General features: G+C 50.6%; 1 protein-coding gene across 2 annotated transcripts in view; it reads right to left on the bottom strand.

The window, feature by feature from the left end:
* Nucleotides 1-40: 40 nt before the first annotated feature.
* The window catches only part of Mlph (melanophilin), a 36,119-nt gene continuing 13,206 nt past the window's right edge, over nt 41-22,953 (bottom strand). The window contains exons 4-16 of one of the 2 annotated variants that reach the window (NM_053015.3): nt 22,748-22,860; nt 20,990-21,093; nt 19,567-19,689; nt 17,662-17,866; nt 15,731-15,870; nt 13,446-13,529; nt 11,672-11,824; nt 11,308-11,463; nt 9,403-9,495; nt 8,225-8,311; nt 7,434-7,488; nt 5,469-5,569; nt 41-2,600 (exon numbers count right to left, since the gene is read on the bottom strand). In NM_053015.3, the coding sequence (NP_443748.2) occupies nt 2,574-2,600; nt 5,469-5,569; nt 7,434-7,488; nt 8,225-8,311; nt 9,403-9,495; nt 11,308-11,463; nt 11,672-11,824; nt 13,446-13,529; nt 15,731-15,870; nt 17,662-17,866; nt 19,567-19,689; nt 20,990-21,093; nt 22,748-22,860 (1,441 nt within the window). In that variant the 3' untranslated portion in view covers nt 41-2,573. The remainder of the gene's footprint in view (nt 2,601-5,468; nt 5,570-7,433; nt 7,489-8,224; nt 8,312-9,402; nt 9,496-11,307; nt 11,464-11,671; nt 11,825-13,445; nt 13,530-15,730; nt 15,871-17,661; nt 17,867-19,566; nt 19,690-20,989; nt 21,094-22,747; nt 22,861-22,953) is intronic. The other variant, XM_006529231.4, reaches the window with a different exon arrangement.

The following is a 22,953-nucleotide window of genomic DNA, read 5'->3' as shown; positions in this document are numbered from 1 at the left end:
CAAAACCAGGCTGCCTCAATAAAGCAAAACAATAAAAAAATGAAAACGAAACAGAGTGTTACTTTTATTGTAAGGTAGGTTTAAAGGCAGAACATGGCAGCGCCGGTTTATAACCCCAGTGCTAAGGTAGAGAGAGCAGAGGTGTGGAAGACCCCTGATGCTCACTGGCCAGTCAGCTTAGCCAAATTGACAACCTCCAAGATCAGTGTCTCAAAAACAGGAAATGGAGACATGACTGAGGAAGACACCACATTAATCTCTGGTCTCTATGCACAAGTGCACAGCGTCCCCTCATAGATGTGTACACACCTCACCCCATACACGCAGGCAAAAAAATCTTTTAAAAAAGGAAGTCTATTATGCTGGAAAGGTAATTTACATGTAATGAGAAAGAATTAGTGCACACAAAAATAGATAGAAGAGCTCAGATCACCTGGAAAGGTCAGTGTTTGCCTTTCGGGGTGTGCCTTCTGGGAAGACTCCTGAGCCCGCTTAGAGGTGCTGAGCCTCATTCTTTCACCAGCATATATTCTGGAAGTGTTGAAGTATCTGCAGGTCTGTGCTGGTGAAAGGACTGTTCAACGTTCTGCCATTTAACTCACCCCGTCATCACCACGACAATAGGTACAGGTTATATGAAATATCATTGAGGTGCAATAGAACATTCTTGAAGGAGCTGTGCACGAGAAGAGACCAGGCAGGTGTCTCCCCAGGATCACCATTTCCTGCCCACCACCAGACTTGTAGAAAAGCTTTAGGCTGCCCCGTCATCCTTTGGACACGTGGTCAGCGTAGCATCTGGGTTCTCAAGGAATGGCTGCCTCTTCCTTGGAAGAGGGCTCTGGCCAGTGGGCTCCTTGGGAGGTGGGTATGGTAAGGAACTCTAGAACAAGGTGGAGGAGGAGGAAGAGGAGGAGGAGGAGGAGGAGGAGGAGGAGGAGAAGGAGGAGGAGGAGGAGGAAGAGGAGGAGGAGGAGGAAGAGGAGGAGGAGGAGGAGGAGGAAGAGGAGGAGGAGGAGGAAGAGGAGGAGGAAGAGGAGGAGGAAGAGGAGGAGGAGGAGGAGGAGGAGGAGGAAGAGGAGGAGGAGGAGGAGGAGGAAGAGGAGGAGGAAGAGGAGGAGGAAGAGGAGGAGGAAGAGGAGGAGGAGGAGGAGGAGGAGGAGGAAGAGGAGGAGGAAGAGGAGGAGGAGGAAGAGGAGGAGGAGGAAGAGGAGGAGGAAGAGGAGGAGGAAGAGGAGGAGGAGGAGGAAGAGGAGGAGGAAGAGGAGGAGGAGGAGGAGGAGGAGGAAGAAGAGGAGGAGGAGGAGGTGCTTTCCTGGGACCAATGGGGCTTGGGTGGAGGGTATTAAAGAGCATTGTTCAGATGAACTTGCTGCAGCGTTTCTGTTTCCCACCACCTCCCGGAGTCTGTGTTGTTGACTCTGCGCCACCTCACCTCCAACCCCCAAGGGCAGGTAGGGTCAGGTGGCAAGCAGTTCAGGGCACAGGTGACACAGGAGGACACATTTCCTGCATCAGGTTGTAACAAATATGGCGCTCCTGAGAGGAGCTCTGAATGAGTGAGAGGCTTCCTCCTGGAGTTTATTTTCAGAAGACACGGGGATGTTTGTGGCTCTGGCCTGTGTGTTCTCTAGCCCAGAACAGGATACAAACCGACGACAGGAAAGAGGCAGCGCTGGGTGTGGGTAGCAGCCCCGCTGTAGTGGTGGGATGGCTGTGAAGGGCAGACCGTGCAGACACCAGCAAAACTGGCTCTGACGGGCTTGACCTGGAAGATCTGAGTTCTTGATAAATCCCAGTCATCTCTGTGTGTTAGAAGCCTGCATTTGAAGACAAGCTATCTAGAAAGCGAGGTCCCCATGTAGTGTACCCCAAAAGCCTGTGTTGGAGGCTTGGTCTTAGTGTGGCATTGTGGATAGTGGTTATTGTGGTGGGAATGCTGGGGTGGGGGTGGTCAGTGTTATCTGCCCTCATCTAGAACACACAAGGAAGTTTGAAGAACAAAATCTGTCAGGTAGGGGAGGAATCCACCCCTCCCCCATTCACCACCTGCAATTGTATGCTCTCTCATCATGCCCACAGATTCATTCTCTCTCTCTCTCTCTTCCTCTCTCTCTCTCTCTCTCTCTCTCTCTCTCTCTCTCTCTCTCTCTCATGCTCGTGCATAGTCATGGATGTGTACATGTTCAGGGCTTCCTCTGAACCAGCTCTTTTCATCCCAGCTGTGAGGGTGGCCCAGCAAAGTCGAGGATCGGGTTAAAGAATCACAGCGAGATGGCTTCTGAGTGACCTTCAGTAGGCAGAGAACATCAGTTGAGGAGAAGTCACAGAGTTTGTATTTCCCAGGTCAGAGGCTGGCAGGTGCCTGGTTGGTGACCTGGTGACAGCTGGAGGATTGAGATTCTGCAGTCTCACAGGTAGAGACACACATAAAATTCTTCTTACTCCTCACTGGAATGATGACTACAAGCAGCTGTGAGCATCACAAAGAACAGAGCCCATGGGGAGGCGACGGTCATGTGGAGGAAACTGTGGGGTGCTTTGTGGTACTGTCCTGTGCCATGAGCCTCCCTTTAGGGCTGCTGGGCCATCACGGGTTTCTGTAGGGCACAAATACACATGTTCGTTTAGGCATGCACATAGGTTCATGTGCAAAGTGTTTGCACAGAAGTAAACAAATATACTAACAATTATATGACAGATACAGATATAACAGAGAAACACACACACACACACACACACACACACACACACACACACATATATATATGTATGTATGTATATGTGTATACACACACAGGTGGGGAGACAGATACAAGCTTAGATCTATGTATATACATGTGTGCATGCACACATAGATATACACACCAACAAGTGCCATGTAGAAATATGTATATACAGAGAGACATGTTGCTGTGTACACGGACACACACACAGGTATGTACACTGATACCCACGTGTGCATGCACAGACACACATACTAGCATGTACGTGACACATGGGTACATGCATAGACACAGACATAGATATGTATGAAGAAAAATATGGGTATGTATACAGATAGACACAATCTCAGCCATGTTAGTGCACACAGTACACAGGCACACAGGCAAACCCCTGACTGTGGGTTCATGTGTGCACAGAACTCAGTTGCTTGTGTTTGCTTTTCACCAGCCTTTGTTTGGTTGAGTTTTTGTTTTTGTTTTTGTTTTTTGAGACAGGTCTTTCCTACATAGCCCTGGCTGTTCTGGAACTCATTAGGTAGAGGAGGCTGTCCTTGAACTCACAGAGATCTCATGAGTATCTTCCACTTTTCTTGCATCCCTACCTTGTGATGCCCTGTCCTCTAAACGTGGAGTTCATGACCATGAGAGGCCACGATTCGTGTGGGTTCCCAGTAGAGCCTATTTACTAGGAGGGTAGTTCAGGGGCCTTGACTTCCTTCTGTCTCTTGAGGAAGAGGAGCTTGCAGGGCTTGGCTGGTTTAGTGAGCTCCTAGGTGGAAGCTTTCTGCAGAGCTGCCCAGCTACTTCTGCTCACTGTGGTTTCTGCTCTTGGCTGCAGCTCTGCCAGAGATGGGGAAAGGAATTTAAGAGATGCTTTCGATGATCTTACTTGGTCTCATTCTGTCCATGGGTTTATAGAACACACAGGACAGTGTGAGCAGAGGCCTCCAGGACACAGATACTGCTTCTCCTGGAAAGGGCTCAGGGCCTCCAGGCCCAAGCACTTATCTCCTAGGTGGCAGGGAAGGGCTGGCTGGGTGTTTGAGGGCTACACCCCTCTCAGCATGTGATACCTACAGGAACTTAATTTGGATTGGTGCTGGGTGTAGAATTCAGCTAAAATTCGTTTGCTGAGCACACATTACATTCTAAGTGACATCAAAGAGCTGGATATACACATCCAGATATGGGAAGGAGACCCATCAGAGGAGGAGGTTCAATTTGAGATCTAAGAGACAGTGTTGTCATGAGCTATGAGTATGACACACGACCTATATGCAGACTGGTGTTGTGAGGAGCTGCATGCAGAGGACAATGGTGTAGGCCACTGCCGATGCTAACAAGTGAAACCTCTTTCCCAGCAGTCATTAATATTCAGCCTAGAGAGCAGGCAGATTCAGATATCCATTTGAAAGAAATGCTTAGACCATCCCAAGATCACTACTGCTTTCCCTGTGGCATGGGTGACCAACTCCAGGGCATCATGCATGTTGAACTGACAGTCTGCCACCAAGCTATGCCTCCACTCCAAGGTGTCTTTTAAAGAAAAGAATACATTTAGAGCTTAGTCTTCCTGGACAAGGTTTGAAGAATTGAGTCAGGCACACCTCTGCTCACCCTTGGAACTGGAAGTAAGCAAGGATGAACATTAGACAGTGTGCTAAGTTGGTAATGTGGGGATGGGAGAGAGAGAGATAGAGGGGGCAAGGGTTGGTACAGCTTAGATGTAGGGGATCCCCCAGTGTTCATATATTGGAAGTTTGGTCCCAGTGTGGTGGTGGTAGTTCTCGATGGGCAGGGCTTAGTGGGAGCTCTCAAGGTCACTGGGGACATGCCTTTGGAAAGTTTAAGAGACATTCTCTTGGGACCCAGTGTGTTCTTACTACAGCATGGAGATAGAGACATGGCTCAGAGGTTAAGATGCTTCTGGCTCTTCAAGAAGACCCGAGTTTGGTTCTCAGCACCCATATCCAGGTGGCTCACCAGGTTTAACACCAGCTCCAGAGGATCCAATGGCCTTCTGTGCTGGTGACTACACACATAGTACATGCTGACACACACACACACACACACACACACACACACACACACACACACACACAGAGTCATATTCTTTATATGTAGCCTGCCTGCCTAGTGCATTTCCCCCCAGTAATGAAATAACAGTAACACAAAATGTGTTTGGGCCTTGATCAAAGGTACTTTGTCACCGTCACCCTGAGTATCTCCAGGATGAAGGCCACAGTCTTGTCACCTGAGATGTCACAGTGTCGTATCTGAGTGGAACCACTGGGCATGCCCCTGGCTCAGTGCAGAGGCCTAAGGTAGTTCACAGCTGTCCTAGTGTCTAGTGCTCATGTTGCTGAACTTGAGGGCCTCAAGGGTCAATGAGGGTGTTCAGGTCTACCCTCTGTATCTAGTGGTCCTGCCTGGCCTGAGGGTTCAGCCTCATAGCACCTCTGTGGTGACAGAGCTGAGCCTGTCCCTTGCGTGCTTAGTGAGTCTGCAGGTTTGCCATTACCATTCTATCTCTCATTAATGTACTCACCCCTCCTGCCCCCTTTTTTTATATGTGCTCCCGGAGCAAGCACATACTCAGGTATGTTTAAGAAATGTTTTCAGTTCTCTTTCTGTAGATTGATGACTATCCTCTCCACCCCCACCCCCTCTCCAATGACTTTTGCTTTTGACTCAATATCAAAATGTGAAGCTGACAGGGCACACACAGAGAGGAAACATTACCGCGAAGATGTGTCTGGCTGTCCCTCTCCTCCCGTTAGGGTTCCTTTGTGTCAGCGAGCCACGGTACACTGATTTCCGATCAAAAGAACCACTGTCTACGCCTTTGGGAAAATAGAGGGGAAACAATGAATCGAAGACCTATCCAAACGAGTCCTTGTCTACCTCAGACATTGGACAGAGTCATAGATGTGGACGTGTCTTCTGTCGGGAAGGTTTCGCACTGTGGCACACTTTGCAGGGCACACTCAGTGCCTGTGTAGAAAGGGAGTTCAGAAAGCAGCTCTCTCTTTTAAGAGGCGGAGCCACGAGAAAGGAGGCGGGGCCAGTAGGAAAGGGTGAGGCCAAGAAAAGGGGTGGGGTTAGTGGGCAGGAGGCGGGGCCAGCACGAAAGAGATTGGGGGTGTATGTGCTGTGATCAGGAGGCGGGGCCTAATCTTTTAGGTCACTGGAAGTAGAGTTTGTATCCTTCTTTTCTGTGGCCCTGGAAGAATAACAGGGAACTTAGGACACTAGAGTCAGGAGCATATGCATCTGTGTCTGTCATGTAATTTTGTGACAGGACAATGGGCCTGAGGTGCTGGCACTCTGATCCTCAGGGCAGAAGTTATTTTAGGCCTGTGGCTGCAGAGTTGGGGGCCTCGGCCTCGATTCTTAGCCAACTGTTTGTGTTTAGATGAAGGGGTAGGACAAAACCTATGCCTGCATGGCTCCTGTGGGAATCTCTTGAGCTGGAAGGAAGTGGGGTTGGCTCGCAGCACACCAGAGTGTTGACTGTCTTTTTAGACCCATATTCAGTGATGTGCTTCAGTCAGGCCTGACCCCTTCTCCTCTCCCTTCCCTTCTCTTCCCTCCCTTCCTTGCTTTCCCCTCCCCTTCCCTTTCCTCTTGAGAGCTGACTTACAGACACATGGCTGTCCTGTTATTCCGTTCCCAGGAGGGAATTGAATCCCACCTGACAGAGCTGTCCCAGGGATGACAGCACTGAGTGGAGAGGATGCAACTGGCTTTGCAAGCCTTTAGAGAGCCCTGAGGACCCGCTATGGTGCCGTGCTGGCCCTGGGAGACCCAGTGAGGGGCCGTTTTGTCTTCATGCTGGCACTGAGATGGTGGTAGTGAAGAATTGGAAAGGATGCTCAGAGCTAGCAGTGGCCTGGCTGTGAGATGCTCTAGCTTTGGGCTGAGTGTGATTGGCCTCTTGGTGGGGCTCAGTCTGTCCTTGAAAGCCAGCCACAAAGAGGACTCTGCTCACCTCTGTCTTCTTGTTCCAGAAGTCCCCAAATGTCAACAGGCACTCCACACCATCCCCTCTCTAAGTTAACCCTGACCCTGAGGGTTCCCGTGAACCTGTCTGAGTACCTGGAGTACCATCCATATCCTTCCAGAGAACCTAATGTGTGCTAGGACCTCAGTGGATGCAAAGAGGAGTCTCTTCCAGCTCTCTGCTTCCTGTCTGGCAGGAGGTAAAGACCTTTTCTCCACCACACACTCCCACCACTCTGGAATTGTGCTACCTAAGTGTGTGGGGGAAGCCCAGACTTGATCCTTTGAAACTGTCAGCCGGAATAAGCCTTCCTCCTTTGAGTTTCTCAACAGGAGTTTTCATAGTGATAGATAAAACAACTAGTGAACATCTGAGTGCCCAGAGCAAAGCTGACATCCTTGTCACCAGGGAGACTCAAGGTCTTCTTATGGTCTGGTATTCTATGCTTTCTATAGGGACCCTTTATACTGAGACCATGGGAACATTAGCACTACCAGCACTGCCTGCACTTGCTTAAAGCCACACTGAACAGCAGGCATGGACCCCAGGGTGGCACAGTGGCCCTTCTGGGTGTTCTTCAGGGACAGGGTCTAGGGTGGGTCCCACAGATTAGGGAGGAGTGTACAGAGCCTGGCTGGCTGTGTCCCTCCCCTGAGCTCATTTCTCAGCTATAGCTGAGCAGAGTGGGAGCGGGTCGCTCTTACCTTGGCTGCTGGGAGAATACTTCCTCCTCAGGAGAGAGGGCACAGCTGTTGTTGCCTAGGAGGAAGAGAGCATCTCTGGGCATTCCTGAGGTGTAATTTGAACTAATTTGGGATTTCTTTTTGATTCTGACTTTAATTACCAAGGTCACCTGCTTCCCCGTTCTCTGCCAAAAGTCGAGCTCAACGATACAGGAATGTACACTGTCTATAAATTATGTACCAGTGCCTACGTGGACGAGATGCCAGGGAACTGCCTGCTTCCAGTGGTGGGTTGGAAAGAGTACAGGGGCATGGGTTCAACATACAGAGCTGTTCCTTCCTACTGCATGCTCGCTCTGAACTCACCCTTGGTGACACAGACTCATAGCTTTGTAAATCGTGTTCCCTATTGGCACTGGCGTTCTTAGCCACTGCCTCCTCCCTCTTTTCCAAGTTACCACCTCTCTTCAACACGGGAAGAGATTCATTCTCTGTTTGCCCTTTTCAAGAGTAGAGAGACCGAATGGCCCAAGAAATATTTCCCAGTGTCCGGGATTCTCCCGGTGTGTCTAGCTGCCTTTCCTGTAGGTAGAGCTTGGGGGCCTTGGAGGAATCCTGTGGATGTCAGGAGCCAGTACCCAGTCCCAGTCAGGACCCTGCTGTCACTCTCACACATCTGACCTTTGCCAGACACCGCCCCGCCCATCTGTGTACCCTTTAGGCATCGCTCAGCTGCCAGCTCACTCTCCACACCCTCCCTCAGCACCAACTTTTCTGTGAGAGTTGCCTTGGAAGGTGGTGGTGGAGTGTACCTTGGGCATCTTGGCTTGGTCATCAGGGTCTGCAGGTGGAGTCTTTGGGATCCTGTCAAGTTTCTCAGTAACGCGGGGAAGAAAGATCTGGAGGCCGAGGAAGAAATGTGTCTTGTGGAACCATGACAGCCAGGGGAGTCAAGCAGGGCTGGCATGATGCAGGACAGTGGTCCCTGCAGATACTGGTCAAGCTGGGACAGAGCATGCCCTCCACCCCTCAGACTACAACCTTGTTCTAGACAAGGCTATGGACTCAGCAAATTAAAATACACTTCCCAGTGGTTCCCATCACCAACAAGCAGTTTCTTGCCATGGTATGGGCTTGAGAAAGTCAGTTTTATTTTAATCTGAAACACCACATTGACTGGGCAGTAAGGATGTAACCACGAATCCCACCTAGGGACCTTGCAGATCATTCTTCATTCTTCTATCCCGATACCCACAGCATTGCTCTTTCAGAAACCTCTGACTGGACTTGGGGACAGATACTAGGTTCTGGTCTCTCTCCTTCAGTTGTTCTAGCCACACCCACCTCAGAATGTCAATGTGTCAGGTCCTCCATCACCAGGTGAGGTTTGCCTAGTAGGGCTGTGGTTCCACATAGGGAGCTTCAGGTACGAATGGGAATGCATGCACCATGTGTATAGGCCAGAGAACAGCCTTGGGTGTCAGTCCTCAGATGCTAGCCACCGTTTAATTAACTAACTAATTAATTAGCATATTGATTGATGTGGGGTCTCTTAACTGTGCCCTAACTCTCCAAGTAGATGAGAGGAGCTGGCCAGGGAGCCCCAGAATTCTTCCTGTCTCTGCTTGTCCAGCAGTGGGACTATAGTGTACACCAGCACTACTGTGCCTGGCTTATTTTTTTCCTTCCTTGTCTTACAAATTCTGAGGATTGAACTCAAGCCATTATGCCTGTGTGTCAGGTACTTTATAGATGTCCTATCTTCTCAGCCTATAAGGAGTTTTTAAATTATTACTATTTCAAAGTAATAAATGATTAAAAAGCTCTCGCAGGGGTCCAGCTCACCAACCGGCTGTGGCAAACATGATTAGCAGCATCAAGAAAATCAGACCTGTTCCTCTCTAGGTTCCTGGGGGATCTTGAGGGGGCACTGTGGGCTACGGAGGAGGTCCTTGGGGCTCACGATGCTCCAATCCTCTACCCTACTCACCGGGATGCCTGACTTTCTCCGAGGTTTTCCCGAGGGCTTCACTGTGAGTCCTGCGGCTCTCAGAGCTGCGATCCTGGACTGGATGTCTGAGATCTAGGAAAGAGGGATGACAGATGACGAAGACAGGTAGACAGACAGATGTCATCCAGCATCCCCTCTCAGATCATAAAGATGGCCAGCTCAGAATCCCAACCACAGCCTGGCCCTGGGGTTCCTCTGCCTTCTTCCCTGGTTGTCAGAGTCTCTCTGGTTGTCTCAGGGTGCTGGGCACTCTCTGGAGGCACAGCTGGAGGCACAGCTGGAAGGCTGGCTCCTCCGTGTAGGATGATGTGTATGTGGGGGCAACTCGGATTAATCCTGACCTGGCCACCACCAGAGCCATCTTGGCCTGTTCTCACCTCCTTGGCTACTCTTCCCACTGAAGCTAGAGGAAGCATCTAGATGCGGAAACTAAGTTAACTCCTTCCTCTTCCATTTCATTTTATCATGGAACTAGGGCTGAACTCGAGGCTTTGCACAGGCCAAGCACATGCTGCACCACTTGAATGACATCACCAGTCACTCCGCTCCATTTATTTTTGTGGTCCTCAGGGCTCTCCATCCATCTTCTCCTGGAACCTTCCTCTTCTTCCCTTCCCCATCACTCTGTTTACATTTTGGGGTTCCACGGCCAATCCACAAGCTTACTAAGCTTGACACTACCCCAGTGCCTTCGTATGATATGTCTTCTCTGCCTGGGCTCCCATGCCCTAAAGCAACCCTTGGGGGTCGTGACTCACAGGTTGAGAATCTAAGACCAAGGAACCCCCCCCCCCCGCACAGATATTTACATTATAGTTCATAGCAGTAGCAGAATTACAGTTATGAAGTGGCAATGAAAACATTTTATGGTTGGGGGTCAGCACGACATTAGGAACTGTATTAAAGGGTTGCAGCCTTAGGAAGGCTGAGGGCCACGGCCATAGAGTTTCCATGTTAATTTCTCTTCACATAGTCCGTCCTACCGCCAGCTCTAAGCTGCCCTTCCTGGGCGCTTGCTCTGTAGGATAAACCACCATATTTCCTACTCACTAATTTCACTATTGAGTAAATTTGTTTCTTTTCATGTTTTGTTGTGGAAAGAGACACTTTTTTTTTTGTTTGTTTGATTGGTTTTTTTGTTTTGTCTCCTCCCACAAAGAGTCTAAGTTGCAGAGTCAGGCGCTTGGGCTGAGGTCTTCAGAGCCACTGGCTGTGCGATTACCCATGTCACCCATGTGTTAGAAGGGAACCCTTGAAGGAAAGGCCTGGGCCTGCCTCACTCCTTGGCTGTGAGCAGTGGCTAGCTCACACCTCCCGTTCTTGGGTACTGGCAACCATTTGCTGGGTGAAGGCAGGGATGCTGGCCTAAGCCTGGGTTTAGACCCTTTTTTTTTTCCTTTTCTTTTCTTTTTTTTAACAAGACTCCAGGGGGAAGACCTTGCAGTTGTCCCTGGAGAAGACACTCCATCTGTCCCTGGAAGGCCTGCACATGCTGGCTTGCACGGGGCCTGTGCACTGTTGACATATCTCTCTCCCAAACCCTGAAGTCATTGCTCAGGCTCCCGAGGACAGTCTGCCAAGTCCAGTCATAAGCCCTGCTATCTTACCCTCCCAGCCTCTGTCTAGGCGCTGCTCACAGGATGGAAATAGTGACAATGTGTACCTTTCTCATGGCCGAAAAGCTTGTCCAGCATTCCTCAGGTTGAGCAGGGGAGTGGAGAGGTGAGAAACCCCCCCAAACTTGCACTCTGCTCCCCTCCTGGCTGCCAGGGAGGCCTCTGTGAGCCTGTAGGTGGGCTGTTGGGTTGTCAGGCCTCTGACTGGGTCCCGTCACCAGGACATTGTCATTGGGGACATCCCAAAGGAGTAGGGTGGGTGGGCTACCTCACTCTCAGCCTGCTGAACTTCAGAGGCTGTCATGGCCACTCTATCCTCCATCTCAGAGAGCTCCTCATCTGTGCTTTTTGTAGGCCGAGCAGGGTTCCCAGGGCTCCGAGGGTTCCTTTCCTGTGTCTCCATGTGCCCTGTGTCTGTGCACACCTAGGGACAAGAAGGTGTCACTGGTCATCCATTGAAGTAGAGCACAGGCTGCTGCCACACTGGTGAATTCCCATGGCTGGGCTCCAACCTCGTTACCTGTGTGATCTTATCAAGCCCCATCCCCAAAGCCTGAAGCTAATTAGCTGCCCTCTCTGCAAGGGCAGATGGCTACCTGGGATTGTCCCTCTTGCCCTGTGCTTGGCCTCACCTTTGGGGACCCTCCAAGGAAGGTGCCATCTGGCTTGGTCTCATCTTCTGATGAGGTGCTGGAACCACTGATGTTGCTGGTCAGCTCCTCCAGCCTCCTCCTGAGTGTCTCCTCCTCTGTGTCAGCACTGGGGTGTGTCTCCACAGTTGGTTCCTGATGGGTCGAGGCAGGGCTTAGAGGCAGCCTCGGGAGGTGAGCCAACTTGAGAGAACTCCAGCACTGGTGTCCATTTAAGACCCACCCTTTGTCCTGCTTCCCCGTCCCCAAAAATGTTCACTGGGATAAATGTGCATATATGTTTATCATCTTCACTATTTTAGGGTATACATGCAGTTTCTGATGCACGTAGCACTCCCTCTCCCACGGAACTTTCCCTTCTGCTATACTGAGACTCCATCCCTACTGAACACTCATCCCCCCCCCCCCCCCCGGAAGTCCTCGGCATCTATCCCTCTCCTCTCTGTCTCAGGGAATCTTTCCTTCCTGGGCTCCTTATGTGAGTAGCATCAGGTGCTCTGCTCTCTGTGGGCAGCTGCTTTCACTCAGCTAATTTCTCCAGGTTGAGCCATGTTGGAATACTGGGCAGAACATCTTTCTTTTTATGGATGACCCATTAGACCACATGGTTTGAGCTTTCTCTGGGGGAAGTGCTCAGAGGTGGAGGGCACATCCTCCCTCCCCCACTGAGCCCACAACCCCTTCCGTTTGTGTCCAAACTCTGGTCCTATGTTTGCATCCCTTGGCGTTTGGCTGGGGCTCAGGGGGCTGAGGACAAGGGTCTCTGGTTCTCTGAATTCTCCCTTTGTGAGACTGAGGTGAGCCACAGCAGTGTTATCTCAGCTCTACCTAGAAATTCTGTGTTCCCATGGGGCTTTGGTGTCTGTCCTGGACTCACATAGCAACAAGGACCCTCCTATCCTCAAGTTATTGTGAGTCTGGGGACAAGGTTGAGGTGTCACATTGTATCCTCATGTCACTTTTGCAACGGGGACTAACCCCTCACAGGCCAGCGGCAAGTTGCAGAACTTTGCTGACAGAGGATAGAGAAGGCTGCAGCATGTGGTGACTCAGTGGTACCTCGGTCGGTCCGTGGCCAGTCTTCTTAAGTTCAGATCAAGGGTGGCAGACTGCGTGGGAACCCATCTCTTTGCCTTAGATGAGGTTTTTGAAGGACCCAGAATAGCTATTTGCTTTGGTCAGGGTGGGGGGAGTCCAAGAAAGCCCACATACATATTTCAGGTGGGCTTTGGACATGAGACAGCTGCCATTTCTTGGATGCCTGAAGCCACTCTCCAACATGATGTACTTAGGCCACAGAACCTGTAAGTGGCGTTATGACTTGAAATGAAGTTGGATCATGGAGGGCTGGAAAGGAACTACCGAGAACGATGTGACCACTAGCGACTGGCTGCTGCTCATCTGTCCTGGGCTATGCTTAACTTAGGGATGGGGAAGAGGAGTGACAGTCAGGAATTTCTTCAGTGAGGAAGTGCAGGCTGGGGATGCTGGTCCAGTTTCAGTACCCGTGATGTCTCCACCTGGCTGAGGATTCCTCTCATCTACCCATAAATGACCACATTGTATTACCTTGTTATTGTGCACGGATGGCTTTATGCGGATGGCCTATGCAGGAGACCTCACCTGCCCATCCTTGGAGCACTGTGCACTAACCATCTGCAAGATCTCTGAGACTCTTCTCTTGAAGCCATACTTGGGACTTCAGCCTCCCTTAATGGAAGGCTGTGGCCTCATCTCACTTAGCCCAGGGGATTACCTGGGCTGAGGGTGGCAGAACCGTATTCTCCAGGTGGACTAGCAGGTGCTCCACAGCTGACATTCGCTTGTTCAACTCCAAGATCTGCGGCAGAGGAAGAAGAGCAGTGGTCTGGTTATAGTGGAGGGTCTCACGGTAACCCCCACCAGCACAGTGTCTTCCTCCTCTGAAGTCCAGCTAAGGCCATTACCTATGACAGAGCCCTGAAGGTTAACTGTAAACAACCTCTTTCTGACACCAAGGGTACTGGAAGCAAGAGGGAAGGTCAGTGGGGGTGGGGTGGGGTGGGGGTGGGGTGGGAAAAACATGTAGGAAAGGTGAGACACACCCAGCCAGACTAAGTGGCAGAAAGCACTGACTGTGGCTGTCACCGGGTGGCTCCAGGTCACTTAATGCACAGGAAGATGTGCATTAAGCAGGACACGGTGACCAAAGTCATTAGGTAGCAGAAGCCCTGGGTCACTTGTGACCCAGAGCACAACTTTCTAATCCTTTGAGTCACCAGACTCTTGAGTCACCCAGTCTATTAGCTCCCAGACAGAGGCAGGAAAATCGATTCCTCTTCGCTAGGCCTCCTCGCAGGCAGCCTCTCTGTCTTACATTATCTCATTTACCGCTTGCCCGGCCTTATGAGAGGGAAATGACACTTACAGGGGCGGGAAGCTGCCATTGTTGGTGGGTAATTACCACAGCACTGAGAACTTGGAGTGAAGGAAGACGGGCACACTGGAAATGTCAACATGGGTGTCTTTGAGCCCTCTGCCTATGCTTGCCCTCTGTGGACAGCCGTGACTTGGGGGTCATACGACCTGGCCCATTTGTTGTAGGTGGTGGTAACACTGATCGATATTCTCAGTAGGTTGCTCAGCATGTGGCTTGGTCTATTCACCCGTGAGGTAGAGGTGGGGGCTCAGAGAGAGGAAAAGCCATTGCCTACCCAGTGCCGATACTGTCATTGTGAGCCCCACATGGAGTGAACAAGAAGGGAAGCCACTAAGGAGGCTGGCTAGCTGGGCCGAAGAGGAAGGCAGAGGCTGGGAGGGACCAGCAAAATAATAGACGGGGCTGTTGGCTTAGGGTTCGGCGTGGCTTTCTGATGAGGCCCTGGCTGCAGCTAGGGAGAAGTGAGGCCCACCAGGCCAGTAAGACACACAAGGAACACAGTCAACTCCAGCATCTGTCTGGTGTCTGGAGCCTGGAGCCTCTGGTACTTTGCAGACAAGTTCACAGCACAAAGGGTCTCCTGAGGGGCCACAGTTTCAAGGAGGGCTGGAGTCCCCCATGTTTCCAAGATGGAGGCAAACTCAGGAGGGAGCTAAGGAACCTCATTTCCCCTGTGGAAAATAAAAGACCTGGGCATGGCAGGGCTACTGTGTCCCTAGACTTGAGAGGCTGAGGCAGGAGGATGGCAAGCTTCAGACCAGACTGAGCTAAACAGAGAGAGCTTGTCTCATACATCCAAGGGCTCAGCTTTCAAAAGCTCACCCTACATGTGTGACTCAGAGGCCCTGGGTGGGATTTTCCCCAGACTCTCCCTTCAGAATTTCTCTATCCATTTCATATGTATGTAAACCATCATGGCAGGTTAATTAAGTCCTGTCTAGGCTCCAAACTCTGGATCCATTCTTTTCCAATACAAGTGTCACCATCCCCTGCAGGAGTCAGCAGAGTGTGACCCAAACCTTGTTTGAACATGGAAATCTCTCTGTCTCTGTCTCTGTCTCTCTTAATTGATTCATTAGTTAATTAGTTAAATTTTTTGGAACTCTCTTTTGTCTTAAAAACAGAGCACATGAGGTTCTTCTCTGGCTAAAACATACAGATTGCATGGCTGTCTCTTGGGGGCTCTGCTTTCAATCTTGGTGAGTGTATAATCAGAATTCACCATCACTCTGTGTATGATCACAGAAGAACCAGGTGGGTGCTATAGTTTTACTTCTTAGAGACAGATTCTGGATATGAAGCCTCAGCCGGCTTTGAACTTGAGCTCCTTCGACCGTCTCTCAGGCCGTCTGATTAGCCATAGGCATGGTTCTTTTCTTTTTCCTCACCACCTCTTAACATTTTGAGGCTCTGCCAGTCTTAACCTTTATGTTATTCAAATTCACTCCAATAAAGCATCCCTATGCTACAGGCTATTTCTTGTCTAAAAGTGCTAAAAGCTTCAGTTTCTTTAAACTGACCTGGAGAGAGAGAGAGAGAGAGAGAGAGAGAGAGAGAGAGAGAGAGAGAGAGAGAGAGAGAGAGTCCATCCACACAGATAGACTTCTCCCAAACCTCCTTACCTGAGTCTCAGGCACAGTCCGGGCCCTCCTCTTGCTATGCTGGGAGGCTGCCCTGGGACCCTGGATACTGTCTTCATCAGAGGTGTCTACATCAGCCAGGTACTGTGAGGGCAGATGTTTGCCCCTGACATCGTCTGTTCCTTTGGAGAAAGACAGGGTTTGAATTGGAGTGAAGCATCAAGAGCTTAGGAACATGTCTGCCCCAGGGAAGCAAAGTTAGCCATAGCCATGTTCCATTAGGGTGTGTGTGGTCACAGGTTCCCACACCACACACCTCCAGGAAAGAGGCCCCTCCCACCCTGGATGGGATGGTGGCATAGAGCTTGAGAAGTTGACAATGGGTAGGTGTAATATAATTCTAAAGTCTAAATTGCAAACATGGCCAGATTGCACACGTGTGTAGGGCACAGGGCCCTAGCATGGCCTTTCCACTAATGGAGGTAGCTTTCCAAACCCTTTCCACACACACCCATGTGGCCACTGAGGGTTCTTTCTTGTTCACAGAGTTTTGTGGTGAGAGACCCTTGCAGTGTGGCTTGAATAACTATTCTGAGCCCTAGCAGGAGGTGACCCCATCATATTGTGTCCTCACCCATAATTACCCACTACCTCTGCTTGGCCCAAATGGTACCTCGAGCAATAACAGAGAGGCCAGGAAGGAAGTATACGACAACTCCCCTCCAGAAATTTCAAGGCACACACCATGTCCTGTGTCTGATGCTCATCAGGTCCCACCCTGCATTATGAATCCTGCCCAGAAACTGCCCGAGTGACATTACACCCCTTCCAACAGAGCCTAGGAGACCCTCTGCCAAATATATCCAAACCCAGCCCATGCTCTGACTCCTTAGGAGTTGTTAAGTTGCTTTAAGATGCTAAGTTGGTCATATTTGTCAACAGATGTGACCATCTCATTTAGTCCCTACAACGTTGGGGTGAGCTAGAAATGGCTGCCCGTCCTAGCAAGAATGAGGAGGGACAGAGAAGCCATATGACCTGCTGGTACTCCCTAGCATTATGCCCTTGCTCCATCCAGAGAAGAGCTGGCCACACTCTGACACTCCTTGCTTTACGTTCACTGTCGTAACAACCCCTCCACCACTCTCCGTCTAGGAGATGCTGTGTGGAAAGCCCTGTGTGAGAATCACTGGCTGCCAAAGCCTAGGTTCCAATCTCAGAACTTCCCAAATATAAGGGCCTTTGCTGGGCACTGCTAGGTCTCTAGCTCCTGGCTTCCCTCTTCTATGTGTCCCAGGGTTGTAGCATCATGGGAGGGAATATCAAGTTGTGTCACTGAGCTGGCTTATTTACTCACAGTTTTGGGAACAACTGGAGCCCCTTTATCCAAGGTCCCCAAGACCCTAATCACTGCAAGGAACATGAAGTCACACTCTCTAGAGACCAACAGGTCTCCCTGAAGCAGCTATTTGTGTGTAGTCTCATTTACTCTAATGTAATCTGCCCAATTTAACTGCTGAACCCAGAACATCAGCCCCCTTGGGCACAGGTTTGGGGATTTCATTTGGAAGCTGAAATTTCTGATAAAATCTAATGGAACCAGTTTCCTTCTCTTGCTCTCTGTCTCCTGATGAGTAGCTTACAGGCTCCTAGGTGGGACCTGCTCTACTGATCTTCCAGTGGAACTTTAGACTTGGTGGTACCGTAGTTGTTTTGAGGGAATGACAGTTCTCTTCCCTATACCAGAGGCAGTGAGCTGGGGACAGTTTAGCCCCTTTCCTGATAGTTCCAGGTATCACAGGGAAGCACTGAGCCCAGGGAAGAAAGGGTCTCTGAGGTTTGCTGGAGGCCAGTTACACTAAAAGAATTAATCTGCCTATGTAAACTAGGGGAGGGGCTTGCTTCTTAGGGATGCCTCCCTTCCTCAATGCCCCCTCCCCATATCTCAGAAAGAGGTCGGCTGGAGTACCTACCAGGCATAGCTGTGGTCCCAAAGGCACTCTTGCAGGATGCTGCAGGCGAGTCCAGTTCAGCGTGAGCATCCTCCCCAGAGGGTAAAGGGCTACATGGCTGCACTTCAGGACTGGGATGACATCCCAAAGCCCTTGCACCAGTCTCCTCTAGGCCCTCGGGCTCCAGAGAGGTGGTGTCCTCAGAGTAGGGCTCACCTGAGAGGGACTGAGCACACATGCTGTCAGCTTTGGCTGCTCCAGGGTTACCGACTGAACACTAGACAGCCATCTGCTCTGGCAGCGTGCTATTCCTCTCTATCTTCAGTCACTGCCAAGAGCACTTAACACCCTTCTGCTTCACGTCTGTGACACTGGGGTTCCCTGGGACACCGTGCCCAGGCATCATACAGGAGACAGATGTATTTCTGAACAGCCAGGGGCCCAGGCTCATTCAGGTTGAAGCCTTGAAAACACTCTTGTGGAGATTTTTACTTCTTGGGAGAGGACATGGTAACTGTGTCTACTTTAGCAATCCTTGATGGTCAGAGGTCAAAGGGTAGAGGTGAGGTTTCCTGAGCAGGTTGCCCTTAGACTGAGGGGGTCTGCATGGTGCCACCATCCTCATGGGATCTTGGTATTCAGGGCTCCCAGAGGCCACTGTTGCAGCATCTTTACAGTTTAATCTTAGCTGGGGGAGTGACATGGCTTTTGGGAAAGGGAGGGTTGGAGGGCAGTTCCCTTAGGGGCTGACTTCTGTGTTCCAGCTCAGTCCAGCAATGCTTGAGCTCAAGAGCTACTGTAGGGTTCACAACAAAGCAATCTACCATGGCCTGGCACTTACAACTATTTTTATTGCTTATCAGAGTGTCTCATGCATGCTGGGCACAGACTCTTGTGATGGTTTGTATATGCTTGGCCCAGGGAGTGGCACTATTAGGAGGTGTGCCCTTGCTTGTCTTAAGATTCTCATCCTAGCTGCCTGAAGCCAGTATTCTGCTAGCAGCCTTCAGATGAAGATGTAGAACTCTCAGCTCCTCCTGCACCACGTCTGCCTGGATGCTGCCATGTTCCTGCCTTGATGATAATGGACTGAATCTCTGAACCTGTAAGCCAGCCCCAATGAAATGTTGTCCTTTATAAGACTTGCCTTGGTCATGGTGTCTGTTCTCAGCAGTAAAACCCTAACTAAGACAACTCTCATCTCAAAATCAACCATGAAAGGCAGAAATGAGGGGATAAGGTTTCAAAGAATTTCCAGGGACCAAGGTCACATGGTTAGCAAGTAGCATGTGTAAAAGGGGGCATTTTCACTTATGAGACTAGCTTAGGTGGAACAATGAAGTGCATGAGGCACAGGTAAGGCACAGGCAGGGCTCAGTGCTGGGTTCTGACTGGCTCCTCAGTGGACGCCGTTGTCCATTCTGCCCTCCTGAGTCCTTATTTCTAGGCTGAGCATCACTGACCATATTCCAGGCTCCGAACTCATCTGCCCGGCCTTACATTTCCATTTGCCCCAACCTCTCCAAGTGTTTTACTCAGTACCTTAAGAGGTTGGTCTTGAGAGGATGTACAGTTTCTAAATCCTATGTTCCCACAGCCTGTCCTCAAAAGTCCCTTTGCAGAGGCCCATTGGACACGCAAACTGTATATGCCCCAGTACAGGGGAACGCCAGGGCCAAAAAAATGGGAATGGGTGGGTAGGTAAGTGGGGGGGAGGGTATGGGGGACTTTTGGGATAGCATATGAGGAAAATATGTAATAAAAAATATTTAAAAAAAAGTCCCTTTGCCTTGAGAGTCTGATGTGACCACCGGGCTCTGTGACACTGCATCCCCACGTGCAACTCCAGCTGGTGTCTGAGCACTGCCCCCTCAACTCAGGTTCCTAAGGGGGGAGGGGGATGGACAGACACCAGAGTACACTGACCTGCAGGCTGTGTGCAGACTCAGGGACTGAGGACAGGCCCAAGGTTTGGCTGCAAGGCTGCACCAAGTGGTCTGAGTCTTCCTCAAAGTCCACATCTCGGAAGGAGAGCAGGCGCTTTTTCTTCTTGGGTGTGAGATAAAACAAGACTGGTCAGACTCCAGCCCCACGCTCAGCCTCCAGAGAGTCGGTAGACCCCCCGCCCCCCCAGGGACACCTATCTCTAGCTAGAAACTGATCCAAAGGAGCCCTGAGATGGCTGTGGGACCCACGGGCCCACCGTGTCTGTGTCATCAGAAGTGACATTGTATCCAGGAACTCAGCTGTGCTCTACTCTAAGAAAAATGAGTTCTCTCTCGGCCTACTGGGTGCTGCCTAGGGTGTGAGCTGCAGCAGGGCTGAAGGTACCTCACACAGAGGGCATCCTGGGACTTTAGGTCTATGGAGCTCACTGACTATGGGGTAGAGGTAGGTGACCACTCCATTTTCTTTAGATATATGATCATTACTTTATGAACTCCACTGCTCAGTACAGTGACTCTGATCCTTTAAATGCATGTTTTATTGTTAGAATGTTCTAGACATTGGTGGGATTACATGCTGTGAGCTCAGCAAATGGTGTGAATTGGATCCTGTGCAAAGGACGACTGTGTGTGTGCCTGGAGCGTTTCTCAGATCTGATTCTACAGCCCTGTCACCTTCAAAGGGTTCAAAAACAACTCACACTTTTCAGCCTACTTCCCTCTCTCCGAATCATCATTACCACCCTGTCCCCAAACCAAAGCACTGGCCTAGCCTGTCTCCACCACAGGAAGCCAAATGAGAAGAGCAACAACCACTTATAAAGACAAGGCTTATAATCTGAAAGGTGCAAGGTCTGCTGCCATGCATGTCTCTTGAGCCATCTGGACACATGTCTGCCCTCCTGTACACTTTGTCACAGCACCTCGGTGTCCCAGAATGCCAGTCAGTCAGGACAGGCCTTGCAGTAGGTTTTGTCTATCTGTACTTTTTTTTTTTTTTTTTTTTTTTGAGTTCTGAAGTGACCACTGAGCTCCCACGCTTGGGAGCCAGGGGCTCAGAAGGGAGGGGCTTAAGAGGAAAGAGTTTAGGGATCAGGGAGAGGTTTAAGAAAGAGCTCAGGTGGGAGGGGCTTAGACAGGAGGATCTCAAGAGGGAGGGAATTGGGTAGGAGGGAGAAGCTCAGGAGGGAGGGGCTTAGGGAGGAGGGAGTCCCATGCTTAGGGATGAGGATCCACTGCGGCGGACACAGGTTCCCAGGTGGGTATGGGGTGGGAGCCAGAGAGAAATGCAGATGCCTGTGTTATGGCATGTCTGGGAGAGATGTAAGGGAGATGGGGGGCATGAGGACGGGCAGGAGACCTATGGGATTTATGGAGACAGACAGTGCCTGGGCAGGACTTACTTTGCTGTTGAGGGGCTGGTCTCTGGCCTCTGTGTCCAGGTCTCCATCCTCATCAGTCTGCTCACTGTCTCCATTTCCTTCTTCCAAGCTTGGCTCAGATCCACCTGCAATTTACAGGTGTATGGCTCCACCCATAAAGGGCCAAAATGGGAGACCACTTAACTGTCTCTGGATTCATTTTTCCACTCACCTGCCAACTACTATCTGTGGAGGTTTGAATGAGAATGGCCCCCATAACTTCATATGTTGGAATACCCAATTGCCAGTTGGTGGAAATGTTTGGGAAGGATCAGGAGGCATGGCTTTGGTGGAGGAGGTATGTCAAGGGCTTTGAAGTTTCAAATAACTCCTGCTATCCTTAGTGTCTCTCTCTCTCTCTCTCTCTCTCTCTCTCTCTCTCTCTCTCTCTGTCTGTCTCTTGCTTGTGAGTTCTCAGCTCTTGCCCTAGTGTCAAGCCTGCCTGCCTTTCTGCTGTTGTGATTCCCCACCATGATGGTCATGGACTCTGAACTGGCTGGTTTTGTGTGTCAGCTTGACACAGGCTGGAGTTATCACAGAGAAAGGAGCTTCAGTTGGGGAAGGGCCTCCATGAGATCCAGCTGTGGGGGCATTTTCTCAGTTGGTGATCAAGAGGGGAGGGCCCATTGTGGGTGGTGCCATCCCTGGGCTGGTAGTCTTGGTTCTATAAGAAAGCAAGCTGAGCAAGCCAGGGGAAGCAAGCCAGTAAGCAGCATCCCTCCATGGCCTCTGCATCAGCTCCTGCTTCCTGACCTGCTTGAGTTCCGGTCCTGATTTCCTTTGGTGATGAACAGCAATGTGGAAGTGTAAACTGAATAAACCCTTTCCTCCCAAACTTGCATCTTGGTCATGATGTTTGTACAGGAATAGAAACCCTGACTAAGACAGACTCTAACCCTCTGAAACCATAAACCCCAAATAAAGTCTTCTATAAGATGGTGTCACTTCACAGCAATAGAAAACTAAGACATCCTTCTCCCCTCTCCTTCCTGCCTTTCTTCTTTTTTCTATTTTTGAACCCATCTACCCAGCCAGTCAGCCTGTTTACCACCATATACTGGCTCATCTTTCTTTCCTATACTTCTGTCTACCACTGACTCATCGATCTATCCAGAAACCCCACATAACATCTTCGTCAGTTTCACAGCAGTGTACTGTTCCAAGGTGAGCCTGGGCTTGGTGTCTCAGGCTGTGTCCTAGGCTACAGTGGCCTTGGTCACTTTACAAACCTTTCCATCCCTCATCCTGCCTGCCACTCTGCTGCCTACAACCAACCACCTGCTGGGGGGACAAAGGGACCCGCTTCCCGATCCTGTACGGCTGGGCTGCTGGGTTATGGGCCCGGGAGGCCCTCAGATTGACTCTGTCCTTCCCACTGCCACCCGTGCCTGCTCAGTCTGAGCCTGAGCCAGCAGATCAGCCTCAGCTGGCTTGCTGAGAATTCCTGCAAGAAAGTGCTTCAAAGTTGTTGTTTGTTGTCCCACAGCGCCACCTCCTGGTAGTAATGGCAGCAGTTTTGAAATTGGCAGGTAATAATGGCAGTCAGGAAGCTTTAATTCCCATAGTTCTCAAGATGGTCAAACTTCTGAAACTCTGTAAACTTCTAAGTGATAGCTCCCTGGCCCTCAACTTGACCAAACAACTGTGCCTGCGCCTCCCACAGGCGTCAACCAACCCCATTCTAAGGGTTCTTCAACTTAAAGCGCTCCTGGAACATCCCCAGACCAGCCCTCCCCTTACCTCCACCCTGCAGCCGCCCACAGAGAGACCGGATCACTTTGGCACTCCCGAAACGCTTGAAGCGAGCCCTCACGTGCTGGTAGTACCACTCCAGAGAACCGATCTTCACGACCCTGCGGGGAGATGGGTGCAGCCTGAGGCAGTGCCTCCCCGCCCCCCCAGCCAGTCCCCCAAAGGGACACACCAGGCTAAGACACCATTAGGGA

Source organism: Mus musculus, chromosome 1 (genome assembly GCF_000001635.26).
Source record: "Mus musculus strain C57BL/6J chromosome 1, GRCm38.p6 C57BL/6J".
In the NCBI taxonomy this organism is placed as follows: Eukaryota; Metazoa; Chordata; class Mammalia; order Rodentia; family Muridae; genus Mus; species Mus musculus.
This window is presented reverse-complemented; position numbering and strand designations above follow the sequence as displayed.